This window comes from Leptopilina heterotoma, unplaced genomic scaffold (genome assembly GCF_015476425.1).
Source record: "Leptopilina heterotoma isolate Lh14 unplaced genomic scaffold, ASM1547642v1 Lhet_44, whole genome shotgun sequence".
NCBI lineage: Eukaryota > Metazoa > Arthropoda > Insecta > Hymenoptera > Figitidae > Leptopilina > Leptopilina heterotoma.
In genome coordinates this window covers 3,028,553-3,043,485 of record NW_025111084.1, presented here as the reverse complement: position 1 = coordinate 3,043,485, position 14,933 = coordinate 3,028,553, and the positions used below count along the sequence as shown (strand labels likewise).

Below are 14,933 nucleotides of genomic sequence, written 5' to 3'. Positions count from 1 at the left end.
TTAATTTTGAAAATAATGGTATTTTTTTAAAAATCTTTTTAAAATTTTTTTTAAATAATTGAATTTTTGCTGAGAATTTTATTTAAATTTTTAAAAACAGTAGAATTCTTATGAGAAATTATGTTAAAATTTAAATTAATAATAATTGAATTTCTGGAAAGAATTTCAATTTATGAAAATAATTGAATTCTTGCAAAGAATTTTTTTATTTTTCAAAATAATTGAATTATTGTCAATCAAATTTATTTAAATTTTTGGAAATAATAATAAATAATGAATTAGTTAATAAGTGACTATATTTTTAATTCGAAATGAGTCAAAAATTAAAGTTGATATTCCAAAATAAAAAATTTTTTATTTTGCAATAATAATGATTATAATTATAATAGTAATAATTTTAATAAATTGTAATTTTTTGTAAAATTTGATACTACATATATATATTAATTATAAATATTTTAAAATATAAAATTTGAAAAACACGTGCAATTTACCATTCGCCATTGTCATTAAGTTATTAAAATTAACCAAATTGTAATAATCGTAACAATAATTTATTAATTTCAAAAACTCACCCCAATAATTTATCATGATTGTCACCAGAACATAACAATTGCTTTTCTTCAATTCAATAAAAAATTAACAATGAAAATTGAAAAAACACTTTCGTCAAAACCACGTCAAACTCCAAATTTTCAATTTAAAGTGAAGTTAGCTGCAATAGAATAGTCGACAGCGATTTATCGAAATTTTCGATTATAATCTAAAACCATAGACTTGCAAAAGAAACACAACTCAAATTTATATTCGCTCCATCTATATTACTGCATAAACTACAGCCAATTACCACAACTTGTCTTTCTATTTTTCCCATACTTTATGGCGTTGAAAAAAATTTCGCACATTATTACGTCACGTGAATCGATAATTATCGAAAATTCCTTCGATTTTTAGCTAATTTCGCGTACGTTTCTTTCAATGAATGCATTTTCTCATCAGTTAAATTGGTATATTAATTAAGTAGTATGTGTGTGTATAAATGCAGTGCGACTGATTTAGTGTAAAAAAAAGGAAAAAAATAGTTGCCTACTTTTACATGTTTTACTTACTTGTACATACTAGGATATAATTTATATACAATTTTTTTTTTGTTTACCTACGAGTCTAAAAGTACAAAACGCCATGAGTGAAAGTACAGAATTAACCGGAGCTTTATCTCAAGAAAATGTAGCCAAAGCCGAAAAATTCAAAGAACAGGCAAACGAATGCTTCAAAAGTAAGATATAAAACAATTGTTGAGTTTAAATAATGTTAATTTTGACAATTAAACAATAGTTTTATTTTACTCTGTATTTTTTTTTGCAATGCTGAAATGGAACAAGTCACGTGCATTAAAAACTAACCACACTTTTTCTCTTTTGTGAGATATGTAGAAAATCAAAAATGTTTCCAATTAATAGAAATTAAGTAATTAAACCAATTGATTCATGTGTCTTGGTAAATGATTCACTTAAAAATACAGATATTATGATTCAAACGAAATTTCGTTTTCAATTATCCAAATAATTTCTTTTTAAACTCTTGGAATTGAATAATTGGAAGAATACCAAATTTATTGTTTATATTGCATTATATTATAATCATACTTTGTCAGGCTTCACACTCTTCTACTAAAACCTGCTATTTGCTACTTTTTTTACGATTTCTTACTATTTGGATACTTTTCCAAGATTTGCGACACTAAAAGCTACTTTTATCTTTTTTTTAGAATTTACATTACTTTAAATCCGCTAATAATTGAAATAAAATAATTACTTTGAAAAAATTGAATAAAATTCTTAGAAATAATCCAAAAAAAATTGAATAAATTCTTAGAAATAATTCAAAAATTTTTAATAAAATTATTTGAAACCATTTACGAAAATAACGAAAATTCTTTCGACGAATTTTAATAAAATTTTTAAAAATAAATACATTTTTCGAAGAATTTGATTAAAATCAATTGACATTCTGCGATAAGTTTTATTAATTATGAAAAGAATATTTTTAACCTTTGTAAAAATTGTATTATTTATGAAAATAATGAAAATATTCCGAAAAAATTAAAAAAAATTGTAAATAATTAAATTCCTGTGAAATTTAAATTTATGCAAAGATTTTATTAAAATTTATTTTAAAAAATTGAATCTTTAAGGAAAACTTAATTAAAATTGTAATGAAAATAATTCAATTCTTTTATAGAATTTTATTCAAATTTTCGAAAATAATGAAATTTTTTCGAAAAATTTTATTAAAATTTATTTTAAAAAATTGAATCCTTATAAGAGAAACTTTATTAAAATTGTATTAAAAATAATTGAATTCTTGCAAATTTTTTTGACGAATTTAATTAAAATTGTATTAAAAATAATTTAAATTGTCTTTAATACCTACTATTTCAATCAAATTTTACAACTAGAAATTTAAATATTTCAAAACCAATTTTTAATAATATTCCTCGCAAAAAATCAATTATTTTAAAAAATAATAAAATTTCCAAAGAAATTCAATTATTTCAAATATATAATTTAAAAACAAATATTTTGAAAGAAATGAAATATATTTAAAAAATTGTTTTGAAAGAAATTAAATATTTAAAAAAAATTTTATAAAATTCTATGAACTAAATCAATTATTTTAATTAATTTTGAAAACATTTTTTTATAAGAATTTAGTTATTTTTAATACAATTTTCATTATATTCCTCGAAAGAATTTAATTATTTTCAAAATTTTTATTAAAGAGTTCTTCGCAAAAATTCAATTATTTAAAAAAATGTTAATAAAATTCAATTATTTTCATGAATAGTAAAATTCTTTGCCGAATTTCAATTTTCTTTAATTTGAATATAATTTTAAATAAATTCCTCGAAAAATGCAATTATTTCTTAAAAATTTTATTAAAATTCTTCAAAAAAATTCAATTATTTAAAAAAATGTTAATAAAATTCAATTATTTTCATGAATATTAAAATTCTTTGCCGAATTTCAATTTTCTTTAATTTGAAAATAATTTTAAATAAATTCCTCGAAGAATGCAATTATTTTTTAAAAATTTTATTAAAATTCTTTGAAAAATTTAATTATTTTTAAAAATTGCGATAAAATACCTACTTTATACAAATTTCAAAAGATTTTAAATTGTCTGTCTTTGAAAGTTTCAATTGTTGTAAAACTGTAATAATATTTAAATATATTTAGTTTAAAAAATTCTTAATTTATTATTTTCCTAAAAAATGTTTAAAGTTTTGAATAATTTTATTTAAAAATTCAAAAAAAATGATTGAATTTTGAAAGAATTTCAGTTGTAATTTTTAGAAATAATTAAATTTCAAAAAGGTTTTACATTGAAATTATTAAAAATATTAATTCTTGTGGGAAAAAAAATTTAATTATTTGTTTAAGAAAGATTATACAAGTATTGAAATTTAGAAATTATGAAAAAGAAATAGTCCTCTGAAAAATTGTAATTAAAATTTTTTGATGATTGTTAAATTCCTGTAAATAAATTGAAAAGATTAAATTTTTAATCAAATTTAATTTTAATTCGATAGATACTTTTTACTCCTTTTTTCATTCTTAAAGCTACTTTTAGCTACTTTTTAAAAATTTATAATCGAGTGTGAAAGCCTGAAAATATGAATATGACTAGTAAAAAAAAAATATTAAAACGTAGAAATAGTAAAATGTGAGTAATGTTGAAAAAAAATTCTTTTTTAATAGATCAGGATTACAACAAAGCTATCGAACTCTACTGCAAAGCAATTGAGATTGATCCGACTGTAGCAGTCTACTATGGAAATAGAAGTTTTGCCTATTTGAAAATTGAATGTTTTGGATATGCTTTAGAAGATGCATCAAAATCCATTGAATTAGATAGAAATTACGTAAAGGGTTATTATCGGCGAGCGGCAGCTTTTATGTCACTGGGAAAATTTAAACAAGCTCTAAAAGATTACGAGACAGTTACAAAAGCTAAGCCCAATGATAAGGATGCAAAAACAAAATACACGGAATGCAATAAAATTGTCAAAAAACTCGCATTTGAAAAGGCAATTTCGGTGGAGGAGAACAAACGAAATATTGCCGATACAATTAATTTAGATGCAATGGGTAAGAATTGTTTATAAACAATTAAGTTTCATAATAATCTACAATAAAAAAAATGAAATTTCGCGTTTCGTTTGCAAAAACGTCTAAGATTTGCTAATGAGAAAAATAATAATTATATGTTCATTTATCTACATTAATTTCTTTTACAGCTATCGAAGACGAATATACAGGACCAAAATTAGAGGACGATAAAATAACGCTGAAATTCATGGAGGAATTACTCGACTACTATAGAAATCAATGTAAACTTCATCGAAAATATGCGTATAAAATTCTTCTCGATATAAAAACACTATTCGTGTCACAGCCGAGCTTAGTTGACATTACAATTCCTGACGATAATAAGTTTACAATTTGTGGAGATATTCATGGTCAATTTTATGACTTGCTTCATATTTTTGAACTCAATGGTCTACCGTCAGAAACAAATCCATATGTATCCTTTTTACAATTTTAACTAATTGAATTTTCGACAAACATTTATTTAAAAAATTTAATTAATTAAAAAATTTACTTTAATTAATAAAAAATTTAATTAATTAAAAAAATTTACTTCAATTATTAAATAACTGTCAGTATAATAACTATTTTATTCGATAAACTTGTTTGCAAAGTTAATTCCTTAATATTGAAATAGTTATTTAATGGAGACTTTGTTGATCGAGGTTCCTTCTCAGTTGAGTGTATTTTCACACTATTTGGATTCAAACTTTTATTCCCTAATCACTTTTTCATGTCGAGAGGTAAAAATTACATCTATGAATAATTAATTGAAAAAAGATAAAAAATAAAAAAATTAATTGAAAAGAAATTAAATTTTTAAAATGAAATTTAGGTAATCACGAGTCAGCGACGATGAATCAAATGTATGGCTTCGATGGTGAAGTGAAATCAAAGTACAGCGCTCAAATGGCTGAATTATTTACAGAAGTCTACAATTGGTTGCCCTTGGCGCACTGTCTCAATAATAAAGTTCTTGTAAGTAAAATTATCAATTTTTACGATTTTCTTTTTTTCAATTCTCTAATTTATTTTTATTTCACTAAAGGTCATGCACGGTGGACTCTTTTCGAGGGACGACGTAACTTTAAAAGAAATACGAGAAATTGATAGGAATAGACAACCGCCCGATGAGGGATTAATGTGTGAATTATTGTGGTCGGATCCACAGCCACAAGAGGGAAGAGCGCCTAGCAAAAGGGGAGTTGGTGTTCAATTTGGACCAGACGTTACGAGTAAATTCCTTCAAACAAATAAACTCGAATACATCGTGAGGAGTCACGAAGTTAAACAAGACGGCTACGAAGTTGGCCACAATGGAAAATGCATAACTGTATTTTCTGCTCCAAATTATTGGTAAGAAAAAATTTTTAATACTTATAATTCTTCGCAAGAATTCAATTATTTTTATATAAATAATAACATTCTTTGGAAGAATTCAATTATTTTTATAAATATTAAATTGTTTTGGCAAAAATTCCATTATTTTTATAAATAGTAAAATTCTTTGCAGGAATTCAATTATTTTCAAAACAATTTTAATTGAATTCCTCAGCAGATTTCAAATATTTTCAAATATTTCCATAAAATTCAATTATTTCCTATAAAATATTAATAAATTCTTCGAAAGAATTCAACTATTTTTATAAATACTAAAATTCTTTGCAGGAATTAAATTATTTTTAATCCAATTTATGTAAAATTACACGAAAGAATTTAATTATTTTCAAAAATTTCCATAAAATTCAATATCAACAAGAATTTTAAATTCTCTAAAAATAATTCAATTATTCTCAAAATATTTTTAAAAATTCTATATGAAAATTAAATTACTTTCAATGCAATTTTTAAATATATTCGACAAAAAAATTGAACGAATTCAATTATTTTCGAAACAACTTTAATTGAATTTCTCGAAAGAATTTTTGTAAATAATTCAATTCTTCTAAAGAACTTTTGAAATTTTTTTTAAAATAATTAAATTCTTTTAATATTTCTTATAAAAATTGAATTCCTGCGAAGGCATTTACTTCGTAAAAATATTGAATTTTTGAAAATAATTTTAATTGAAAATTTTGAAAATAATTAAAATTTACAAAGAATTTTATTAAAATTATCTTGAATATAATTGAATTTTTTCCTAGAAATTTAATTAAAATTGTATTGAAAATAATTGAATTTCTCAGAAGAATTTTATTATTGACAAAAATAATTGTATTCTTTCGAGAAATTTTATTAAAATTGTATTGAAAATAATTGAATTCCTCCGAAACATTTTATTATTTATGAAAATAATTGAATTCATTAAAAAGAATTTTATTAAAATATTTGGAAAACAAAAAATAATAATAATTAGGTAATTACTTAATAAGTGCATTTTTTTTTAAATTTTGATTCTTAACTTTCAATAATTAAAGTTAATATTCAAAACTGAAAAGAATCGTAACGTTTAAATAAATATTAACGTTGTTAATAAAAAAAATTTTGTAAGTGCGTAAAAATAATAAAAATATATATTTTTTAGCGATACAATGGGGAACCTTGGTGCCTTCATCAAACTCAACGGCAAAGATATGAAACCGAAATTCACATCATACGAAGCAGTCGTAAGTTCAAATTTTTTGTCAAACAATATTATACAAAAGTAATAATTTTATAAACTTTTTTTAATCTCATAAAATTTAACAATTTTCCTCCTTGGAATTAAACATATCGATGGGGCAAATAATTAATAATTTTATGAACCAAAAAAACTGATTATTTAAAAAAAAATTAATTAAACTCAAAAATATGTTTCTAATAAAATTCCTACCTATTCTAAAAAAAAAAATTTATTTACAGCCACATCCGAACGTGAGGCCGATGGCGTACGCAAATTCTCTACTAAAGTTTATGTAGTAGCAAATAGAGAAGTTTAGGAACATGATTGTTAATTAAAGAGAAAAACATAACAAAAAGAAAACAGGTAGCCCAATCAAAGTGTGTGCAAAAAATATACACAATGCTGATCCAGAAATGATAAAAAGAAAATGACTCTTTGCATTAAAATTAATTTATATGCGAAATAAAAGAAGAGTACAAGAAATAAAATTCAAATTTCCAGTGAAAATTTACGAAAAAACAAATTCCACTGATTGTGAAATCATAATAAAATCGGTATTTTGTAAATCTTTATGAACATTTTAGTACCAATTTGATAATGTCCAGTATCCAGAAAAAAAAGAATAGAGCTTTCTGCTAATTTAGTAATTCGACACTTATCGATCGTTTGGAAAGAGTAATGACAAGAATCAATTATATCTTAATGAAAAAAAAACTTTTTTTGTTCGTAGATTTTGCTTTGCTCTTTTAAAAAAAACGATCAAAGGTCGACAGAGATTGAGTTGATAATTAAAAAAAAATTGTAATAGAAAACTTAATTAATAGCATGAGCAAGTAGCGTAATTTTATACAAATTTCTTGTTTTTTTTATTTGTTAATGAATAAATAAATTTATAATGTAATCAAGACTTGGTGATTATTTTTTGAAAACAACCTAATATTCGTTTCAACAAAATAGTATATTTAAAAAGTAACTGTTAAAATAATTTTTAACACGTGCATGTTATTGAAAACTTGTTTTTTATCAATTTACTAGAGCGAGGAAATAAACATATAAATTATAACTCGTTTTGAAAAAAAATTATATACAAATTATTGTAAAAAGAAGTTTAAACATTGAGGAACAAAGTAAGTTAATGTTTCTAACAACTATAAATCATACAATGTATAATTTATTTTTTTTTCTTTATATAAAATATAAAAAATATCTAATTACAGAGTCAGTCGGAGAAAATCAATTTCAAATCATGGTTTGGATACCGGGACCAATTTTTCAAGATTTGTGTGATATGGGAGAAAAATGTACAGATTGTCCCTCACAAATTGTCATGTTTGTGACGATTCTCTCTCTTATTTTCGGACAAAGTGACAAAAAATCGCCCCGTAAAATACCGAGAGAATTAGATTTTATAATTGTCGGAGCAGGTTCAGCGGGTTGTGTTCTCGCTAATCGTTTAACGGAAAACAGAAATTGGAATGTGAATAAAAGATTTTCTTACTTCTCGAAAGAATTTCAATTCAAATAGAAAAGAATTATATTTTAAGAAGAATTTTTGTTTATTAGGTTCTCCTTTTGGAAGCTGGTGAAGAACAAATTGAAATTTTGCGATTGCCATCGGTATTTCTAGCAACACTTGGCAGTAATTTTGATTGGGATTATAAAACAGAAGCAGAAAATAATTCCTGTCGAAAAAATGGATGCATAATGCCTCGAGGGAAGGTGACTAATTAATAAATTAGTTCTACAAAATTAATTCTCAAAGAGTTCTATAAATTAACTTCGCCTCAGTCTAAACGCATCTTTAGTCATTAATTTAAGAATTCGTAGTTAATTTAAAAATGTAATTTTAATGAAATTTTAATCGAATGAAATTTAATTCTTTTAGAATTTAACTCAAATGAAATTTTATTTGATTGTAATATTTAAATCGAATGAAATTCAATTCGATTGAAATTTTATTCGATTGAATTTTAACTCAAATGATATTGAATTAAATTGAATTTTAATTCGATTGCAATTTAACTTGAGTGAAATTTTATTCGATTGAAATTTAACTCGAATAAAATTTAATTCTAATGAAATTTAATCCAAATGAAATTTAAATCGAATTAAATTTAATTCAACTGAAATAGAATTCTATTGAAATTGAATTTAAATTTTAAAAAAATATTTTCTGGTTCAAAAGACAATGGGTGGAACAAGTTCCATAAACGGTATGTTGTACGTCAGAGGATCTCCTTCGGATTATAATGAATGGGCTGAATTGGGTAACAAAGGATGGAACTACGAAAGAGTTTTGCACTATTTCAAAAAATCCGAAAATAATCGAGATGATGACGTGAGTAGCAAAAACTAATTATTATCAACTAGAATTTCATTGTAATATCAGGACTCGGATAGTATAAATTTTTAGACTTCTTTAAACTATTTTTAAAAAGTAGATTATTTTTAAGGCGATAGTTTATTGGGAATTTTTCATTTTTTCTTAAGTATTTCATTAAAATTTTAAAGAATTTTAATTGCAAATTTTGGAAATAATTGGTGTTAAAACCAAATAGTCGAGGAACAATAACGCTAAATTCCTCGGATCCAATTTTGGGAGCTCCTGTAATTCGTCATGGATTCTTCACCAAGAGTCCGGATCGTGAACGTTTCTTGGAAGGAATAAGAATTTTTCTTCAATTATTTAAGACAAAAACTTTCCAGGAAAATGAAATGACACTCGATGAAACACCTTGGCCTCTCTGTAAACAATTTCCATTTAATTCCGATGATTATTGGTCGTGTATGCTGACATATTACACGACTACTATTTATCATCCGGTGGGAACTTGTAAAATGGGTCCAAAATCCGATAAGGAAGCTGTTGTCGATCCTAGATTACGAGTCTACGGAATAAAAGAACTGAGAGTTGTCGATGCGTCAATAATGCCGAAAATTGTTCGCGGCAATACGAACGCACCGACTATTATGATTGCCGAAAAGGCCAGCGATATGATTAAGAAAGATTGGAAGAGGAAAAATTTCTAACAAATAATAAAAAAAATAGATTAATACAATAAAATATTAATCATGAATTTAGAACTATCTATATTAATAATTCAGGGTTGCCACGATTTTTTTCATTTCAAATTCCCTGACTTTTCCAGGTTTTTAAAACTACATTTGTTGTCAACAAAAATTTAATTTTCTTTTTCCCTGACTTTCCCTTAAATTCGAGACAAGATTCTCACTATTCTCCTTGACTCTAAAGAATATTCTCATTCGGTTTAAAAATTATTATTCAGAAAACTGTTCTATTGCTTCTTTTTTTTAAATAAATGTTTAATCATTATTATTTTTCTATAAAAATTAAAATTTTACAAAACATTCAAATTCAAACCTTTTTGAAATTAAATAATTTTAAAAAAAAATTGTTACAAAACATGAAGAAATTGATCACTCCAAGTTTTCGATATAATATATTAATTAAAAAACAATACTTAAAAAAAATACCGCGAATTGAAGATAATTATTAGTTTTTCGTTTTAAAACCATTTTTTTCAATAACAATAATTTTTATAATCAAGTATTTACTTAGAGACTAGTTTATTTTATCTTTATATTTTATCAATTCAGTATTCCATGAAAAATAAACTTCTAAACACGAAAACAGTTAGTCACTTGGAAAAATTATTAATTGTTACAAAAGTCAATTTAAAATATTCAATACAAAAAATAGAGAATGTAAGTTTTTCAATGTTATCAATAATTTTTTTGGACAAGTAAAATAGTATTTTGAAAAGAAAAATATAAAAATGAAAAAACTATTTTTAAAATTACGAAATTAATTTAAAATAAATTTATTTAACAAATATTTCACACAACAAAAATTTTATTTAATTGTTAAATTAATTTAAAGTGAATAGAGCAAAAAATAGATATAAAAAATTATGGAAAATTTGTTTATAAATATAACAAATGTTGAAATATGACAAATATTTGTAACCAAATTATAGATTAGGCACTTGAGATTAATTTCGACCCAAGAAATATAATTTAGTTGAAATTAATTTAAAATTTAGAACAATAGATACCTAATTAAAAATTTGAAATTAATTTACAGAATTATGGCTTGGATACCGGGACCACAATTTCAAGATTTGTGTGATTTAGGTGAAAAATGTACCAATTGTCCATCGCAGACTATAATGTTCGTAACAATTCTGTCGATTATATTCGGACAATCGAGAGACAAAAAATCGCCCCGTAAACTACCAAGTGAATTAGATTTTATAATTGTCGGAGCTGGTTCAGCGGGTTGTGTATTAGCTAATCGTTTAACCGAAATCGAAAAGTGGAATGTAAATAAATTTTATTTAATATTTTCCCTGACATTTCACTCATTTATGAATTTAATTATTTGAAAAATTTAAATTTTTAATTTATTCACAAATTTTAATTAAACAGTTTTAAATATTTTAATAAAATCCCTTGAATAAATTAAATTATTACAAAAAATTGAAATAAAATTCTGAAAAGAATTTAATTATTTTCTTAAAATTTTAATAAAATCCAATACCTAATTTACAAACATGAAAGAAATTCTTTTTATAATTCAATTAATTTCAAAATTGTTAATGAAAATTATTAAAGAAACTCTATTACTTTCAAGAATTGAAAGAAATTCTTAAAAAGAATTTAATTATAGGATTTTCCAAAATTTTAAAAAAATTCTGAAAAGAATTTAATTATTTATGAAAATCATTGAATTTCCGCGATGAATTTTATTAAAATTTTTAAAAATCCTAATTAAATTCTTTTATAGAATTTCTTTGAATTTTTTAAAAATAATGGAGTTTCTTAAATAAATTTAATTGAAAATTTTGAAAGCAATTGAATTTTATGAAGAAGAATTTTATTAAAATTGTATTTAAAATAATTGAATTCCTGAGAAGAATTTTATTATTTATAAAAATAATTATATTCATGCGAAGAATTTTACTATTTATAAAAATAATTGAATTGATCCGAAGAATTTATTACAATTTTAGGAAATAAATTAATTTTATCTAAATATTTAAAAATAATTAAATTCTTTTGAGGAATTCTATTAAAATTATTTTGAAAAGAATTGAATTTCTGCAAAGAATTTTACTATTTATAAAAATAATTGAAATGATCGAAGACTTTGTTAAAATTTTAGGAAAAATTGAATTGTTTTGAAGAATTTTTTAGAAATATTTGAAAATAATTCAATTCTTTTGAGAAATTCAATTAAAGTTATTTCGTAAACAATTGAATTCTTTCAATTTTTTTGACGAATATATTTAAAAATTGCATTGAAAGTAATTTATAATTTTCATACAGAATTTTTAAAAATATTTTGAGAATAATTGAATTATTTTTAGAGAATTTTAAATTTCTTGTTGAAATTGAATTTTATGGAAATTTTTGAAAATAATTAAATTCTTTCGTGTAATTTTATTTAAATTGGATTAAAAATAATTTAATAATAATTGCGAAGAATTGTACTATTTATAGAAATAATTGAATTCTTTAGTGAAATTTTATTAAAATTTTAGAAAATGATTTGCTAGTGATTATTTATAAAGATGATGATTAAATATTTTTAAAAAAATTAATAAAATTACATATTATTATTAATAAATAAAATTTTTTAGGTTCTCCTTTTAGAAGCTGGTGGGGAAGAATTGAAAATTAATGAACTGCCATCGGCGCCTTTTATTCTGCACAACAGTAATGTTGATTGGAAATATAAAACTGAACCAGAAAAATATTCATGTCAAGCTAACAATGGCTGTCTTATGCCGCGTGGTAAAGTAAGTATGTAAACTAACAATCAGAATTCAACTGAGAAAAAAAATAATTCTCATTTTTTTCTAAAGGTAATGGGTGGTACGAGTTCCACCAATGGATTATTATATGTAAGAGGATCCCCTTCAGATTATGATGAATGGGCCAAATTGGGTAACAAGGGTTGGAATTCCAAGGAAGCACTGCACTATTTCAAAAAATCCGAAAATAATCGAGATGATAATGTGAGGAAAAACCTTTTTATCCATTTAGTCAGCTAATTCACCTAAAAATCACAATTTTGATCTATTATTAATTAATAAATAAATATTAATAATAATAATAATAAATTTTTCCAACTAATGAATTCTATCAAATATATTCAATTTTTAGAAAACTGAATATTCAGATTTCAAAAAAATTCTATCAAATACTCTATCTAATTTTTGAATAACTGAATATTCGAAATAATTTACAGATTATAAAAGCAAATCCAAAATATCACAATAAAGGTGGATATCTAGGAGTTGAAAAATGTCGATACAACGATACAAATGCCCAACTATTAGCAAAAGCCTGGCAAGAATTAGGTTACGACTACATTGATGTGAATGCCGATAAACAAATTGGTGTAATGATCCTACAAACAACCTCACTTAATGGAAGGCGACAAAGTACGAATGATGCTTTCATCCGACCGATTAGAGAGAAACGAAAAAATCTTTTTATTGAAACAGAAGCATTCGTCACAAAAATCAAAATAGATCCAAAAACGAAAAGAGCTATCGGCGTCGAATACACCAATAAGGACGGAAAACAAAAAACACTAACAGCACGAAAAGAAGTAATTATATCAGCCGGTACAATAAATTCTCCAAAATTGCTAATGATCTCCGGAATCGGACCCGAGAAAGAATTAAAGAAGCACAATATAAATATTTTGAAAAATCTCTCAGTTGGTCGAAATCTTCACGATCATGTGACAGTTGGTGGACTGCAGATTAAACTAAACAAGACATCGACAAAAAAGAGTCTGAAGAGAAGAATTCAGGACCTCGAGTTGTACATGAAGAATCAATCTGGTCCCCTTGCTGCTAACGGTCCTCTCTCAAGTGCCGCCTTCATCAGAACGAAATTCGAAAAAAATCAACAAGTTCCAGATTTATCGTACAATTTTGCACCCTTTGATAGCAGTGATAAAATGACAACATCAAATTCCTACGATTCAATAGTCGTAATACCATTTGTCTTGAATCCAAATAGTCGAGGAACAATAACGCTAAATTCCTCGGATCCAATTTGGGGAGCTCCTATAATTCGTCAAGGATTCTTCACCAAGAGTCCGGATCGTGAACGTCTCTTGAAGGGAATAAGAATTTTTCTCCAATTATTTAAGACAAAAACTTTCCAGGAAAATGAAATGACACTCGATGAAACACCTTGGCCTCTCTGTAAACAATTTTCATTTAATAGCGATGATTATTGGTTCTGTATGATGAAACAATACACGGAAACTGATTATCATCCGGTGGGCACTTGTAAAATGGGTCCAAAATCCGATAGGGAAGCTGTTGTCGATCCTAGATTACGAGTCTACGGAATAAAAGGACTGAGAGTTGTCGATGCGTCAATAATGCCGAAAATTATTCGCGGCAATACGAACGCACCGACTATTATGATTGCCGAAAAGGCCAGCGATATGATTAAAAAAGATTGGCTTTCATGGTGGAGTAAAATTCGTTCTCTTCTCATTCGGAATTGACATTCTTTAGAAAGTTGAATTAACAATTAAAAATTTCTACAGGGTTGCTGGAAAAATTTACTTTTGTTTTTCCCTGACTTTTCCCTGATTTCCAAATAGAATTTTAACATTTTTTCTGATTTCTCTAACAGTCTTCATACTTGATTATAAATTTTAAAAAAGTATCAAAAAGTATGAATGAAAAAAGTTGTAAAAAGTATTTCTCTAAAAATTAAATTTGACTAAAAATTGAACTCGAAATTGAATTTAATCTTTTCAATTTATTTACAGGAATTTAGCAATCTAAAATTTTAATTACAATTTTTCAAACGACTAACTCTTATTCATAATTTCCAAATTTCAATACTTGTACAATCTCTTAAATAAATAATTAAATACTGTTTTCCACAGGAATTAATATTTTCAATAATTTCAATGTAAAACCTTTTTTTTATTCTTTCTAAGATTCTTTCTAAAAATTACAACTGTAATTCTTGCAAAATTCAATAATTTTTTTTTTTAATTTTTAAATAAAAATATTCAAAACTTTAATAATTTTTTAGGAAAATAACGAATTCAAATACGAATTTTTGAAAGATTTCAGATTCAAACTTTGAAAAAATTCAATTATTAACTAATTTAC

General features: G+C 24.1%; 2 protein-coding genes across 2 annotated transcripts; both read left to right on the top strand.

The window, feature by feature from the left end:
• The first annotated feature begins 950 nt into the window (after positions 1 to 950).
• LOC122506907 (serine/threonine-protein phosphatase 5) lies at positions 951 to 7,658 on the top strand. Its single transcript, XM_043619325.1, has 8 exons — positions 951 to 1,276; positions 3,762 to 4,151; positions 4,301 to 4,587; positions 4,789 to 4,894; positions 4,987 to 5,129; positions 5,200 to 5,507; positions 6,676 to 6,757; positions 6,993 to 7,658. Exons 1-8 carry the CDS (start codon positions 1,183 to 1,185, stop codon positions 7,047 to 7,049), a joined length of 1,467 nt encoding a protein of 488 aa, XP_043475260.1. The 5' UTR covers positions 951 to 1,182; the 3' UTR covers positions 7,050 to 7,658.
• A 208-nt stretch (positions 7,659 to 7,866) lies between these two features.
• On the top strand, positions 7,867 to 14,455 carry LOC122506952 (glucose dehydrogenase [FAD, quinone]-like). The gene is made up of 9 exons (XM_043619398.1): positions 7,867 to 7,880; positions 7,971 to 8,230; positions 8,317 to 8,472; positions 8,939 to 9,091; positions 9,460 to 9,773; positions 10,859 to 11,096; positions 12,417 to 12,575; positions 12,642 to 12,794; positions 13,028 to 14,455. The coding sequence occupies exons 2-9, from the start codon at positions 8,000 to 8,002 to the stop codon at positions 14,309 to 14,311; spliced, it is 2,688 nt and encodes an 895-aa protein (XP_043475333.1). The 5' UTR covers positions 7,867 to 7,880; positions 7,971 to 7,999; the 3' UTR covers positions 14,312 to 14,455.
• Positions 14,456 to 14,933: the final 478 nt, after the last annotated feature.